This window comes from Capsicum annuum, chromosome 3, assembly GCF_002878395.1.
Source record: "Capsicum annuum cultivar UCD-10X-F1 chromosome 3, UCD10Xv1.1, whole genome shotgun sequence".
Lineage (NCBI taxonomy): Eukaryota > Viridiplantae > Streptophyta > Magnoliopsida > Solanales > Solanaceae > Capsicum > Capsicum annuum.
In genome coordinates this window covers 251,114,268-251,117,208 of record NC_061113.1, presented here as the reverse complement: position 1 = coordinate 251,117,208, position 2,941 = coordinate 251,114,268, and the positions used below count along the sequence as shown (strand labels likewise).

At 35.7% G+C, this 2,941-nt stretch overlaps 1 protein-coding gene across 2 annotated transcripts in view; it reads right to left on the bottom strand.

Annotated features, from left to right (window-relative positions):
- Positions 1-2,264, bottom strand: part of LOC107862378 (probable acyl-activating enzyme 17, peroxisomal) — a 12,128-nt gene extending 9,864 nt beyond the window's left edge. For both annotated transcript variants that reach the window (XM_016707943.2, XM_016707944.2), the window contains exons 1-3: positions 1,805-2,264; positions 782-911; positions 406-656 (exon numbers count right to left, since the gene is read on the bottom strand). In XM_016707943.2, coding sequence (XP_016563429.2) covers positions 406-656; positions 782-911; positions 1,805-2,064 — 641 coding nt within the window. In that variant the 5' untranslated portion in view covers positions 2,065-2,264. The remainder of the gene's footprint in view (positions 1-405; positions 657-781; positions 912-1,804) is intronic.
- Positions 2,265-2,941: the final 677 nt, after the last annotated feature.

Genomic DNA, 2,941 nt, shown 5'->3' with positions numbered 1-2,941 from the left:
CCATCCCCCACCCAAGCTCCTCCTGCCTAGGCAGAAGCCGATAGTGGCCTTTTCTCACTATACTCCTTTGGTGACTTGAACATCCAACCTCCTTGTAAGTGGAGTGCTCTTGCCACTGGATCTTGTTGATGAAGTACATATTAACATTTTTTTCAGATATGTGCCATGACAAGAGCTGAGTCACCATAAAGTCATACATTGTCAGCATAATTTGTGGTACGTACGACTTATAAAAGGACCAACATATTTTGATGCACATAATGATATCTTTTAGGTCATGCAGCAGGAAGACTCAATGGAATATTTTCAGAGATCAAAATAACAGCACAATTATTCCGACTTGAAAAACAAATCGAGATACATACTACAACACAATTTGTAATGCAGTAACAAAAGCCTTTGTACCATACTGCTGATCTTAGTTCCTGAAGAGTCAATTTGGTAACAGGTGCTTCATCATCTCCTTCATCACGAGTAATCAGAACTATGTCACTTAAACTTCTCTTTGCATTCAACATCAAGCAATTCTTCGCAGGATTTAAACGTGCTCCAGGAAGCCATTGACCACCAGGGTGAAATGGAGTTTCCCGCAAAATACATTCAGGACTAACAGAGAAAGAAATATTCATTTCCTCGAATACGATCTTCCAGTACATCTACAAAGATATTTTGATACGGAACAGTTTCCAGTAAGAGTCGAAAAAGGACACTGCATCAATATTTACACATTCACAAATAAGAAATTGAAGTTGCAAATAATGCTGGCAAAACATAAAAGTACCTCCAAGTTTGAGACTGTAAATTCTTGAAAATCAGAAAAGCTTGAAATAGGATCTTTATAGCTTGGGCCCAGTAACTCCTTTCCTCGCCGCTCCAGTAACTTACCAATGTTAGTCAACTTTGCAGCTTCCCTGTGCCAGGAGTAACACATCATAATCTCAAATATTGGACAACTAAACATACCATTCAACAACTTCCAACAGACGAAATTAACTTCCAAGTTCACAATACACGAACACATATCCAAATCAAATTCTTTAACTACCTTAACTAACACTCCCCTCTTTTCGAATATGTGGCTTGACTCGGAGTAGGAGGGTCAACTAACTAATGTTCAATGTGAATTCAGATACAGAATCTTCAATTTATTTTGAAAAAAAAACTACATATTTAGAAACTACATGAAAAGTACTCCGACTGAGAGCTGGAAAAATGGTGTTAAAAAAAATGAGAAACCATCCAATCCGAATCCATTAGATATTGATTGGATAACGACTTTTCAGAAATAGATACAAACAACAAGAACAACATACCCAGTATATTCCCAACAAGTGGGTATAGGGAGGGTAAGTGTACGCAGTCCATAGTCCATACCACTAACTCAGAGTTGAGATAGAGAGGTTGTTTCGAATAGACCCCGGCAAATTGTGCTAATGGTGGGGCTCGAACCCACATCTCAGGCACGGAGGGCTTTCCCTCCATCCGCCTTGCCATGATCCTAAAAAATGGATGTTCAGATGGATAATATTAGATATTAACAGCCATTTGTGTGCTTGTTATTTTTATGAGTTCTTGCTTTCTTTTCTGGGAGTCTACGCTTATTTTGATTGCTAACTTGTGGTTCACCTCATTACAACTAAAGCCTACATTAATATGGATATATCCAAGTCAGTAATTGACAATTCAAAATATCTAGAAAAGTATTCGAAAAGCTCGTAATCAAATAAAATATATGAGATACAAATTGATACACAAGGAGCAGTAACATTGAACAAATGGCTGAGTTGAAGTGAAGAATACTAACGGGTCGGGTAACCAAACAGGCGGGTCAAGTCCATAGTCAAAGTAACAGCCATAGTACATCATCTGATGGAAAGCGAAGGGAAGTTCCGGAGTAAGAAGGTTTTGAGATATGTGCTGCCACGTCATGGTAGCGTCAGCCCCGTAAGTAGCAAGTATCTCGGTGAGCTTACGGTGGAGTTGGGCGGCGGAGGCGGCGGAGATTCCTTGCACCGCCTCGATATCGTTGATGGTGATGGAGTGTAGAGGTTGATGATGCGCCATGGGAATGAAAAATGAGAACCCGAGAGAGTTTCAGTTAATTGCTCAGTTTTAGTGTTTTGTTGCTGCGCCTTGACTGCTAACATCTGTAGTAGACATAACACGTGAATCTGCTTGCCCACTGGTTTCGTGCTCGTTTGATAGATAACATTTATTAGTGGGGAAGTTACGAGTTTCATACAGCGTGTGATCATAAAAACTTTAAAAAAAATCACATGCAAAAATGCTTAAATAACTCATCCAACCATACTCATTATTATTTGAATCTATCAATATTATTTAAATTAAAATAAAAATTATAGTCATTAAAATAAAATTTGACACCTTTAATAGATTTGATTTTTATTTTTAATTAATTCAATTTTTAATTTTAACGGTATGAATTAAATTTTATTTTAATGAATTTAATTTTTTATTTTTTATTTTAAGTAATATTGATTCATTTAGATCTGATAATGTGGATCTCTAATGAGAGGACAAGTGGCAAAAATTATTTTGCAAAAATCAGTATTACAAAAATAATATCACAAATGAACCCTTAAATGCAGAGATGTAGATAAGTCAAACTTAGAATAGATAATACAGATGAGTCATTTTTAATAGTGCGGTAACACATTTGATTCTTTTCCTTATTTAGAATTTTTAGAATTGACTTGTACAAACTTTAACTCTTTAACTTTAAATTTATTGACAATTATTTAATCTCCCGGTTAAAAATTCAAAAATATAATATCACTCTCACAGAGGGAGATGCATTACACATCCGCCACATCACTGTCACGTTTAAAACTATTTTTAAAAATATATATACTAGTCGCATTTGATTTGTACTGAGCTCAAGCCCCAAATTAATATTAAATTTTAGATTTGTAAAAAAAAA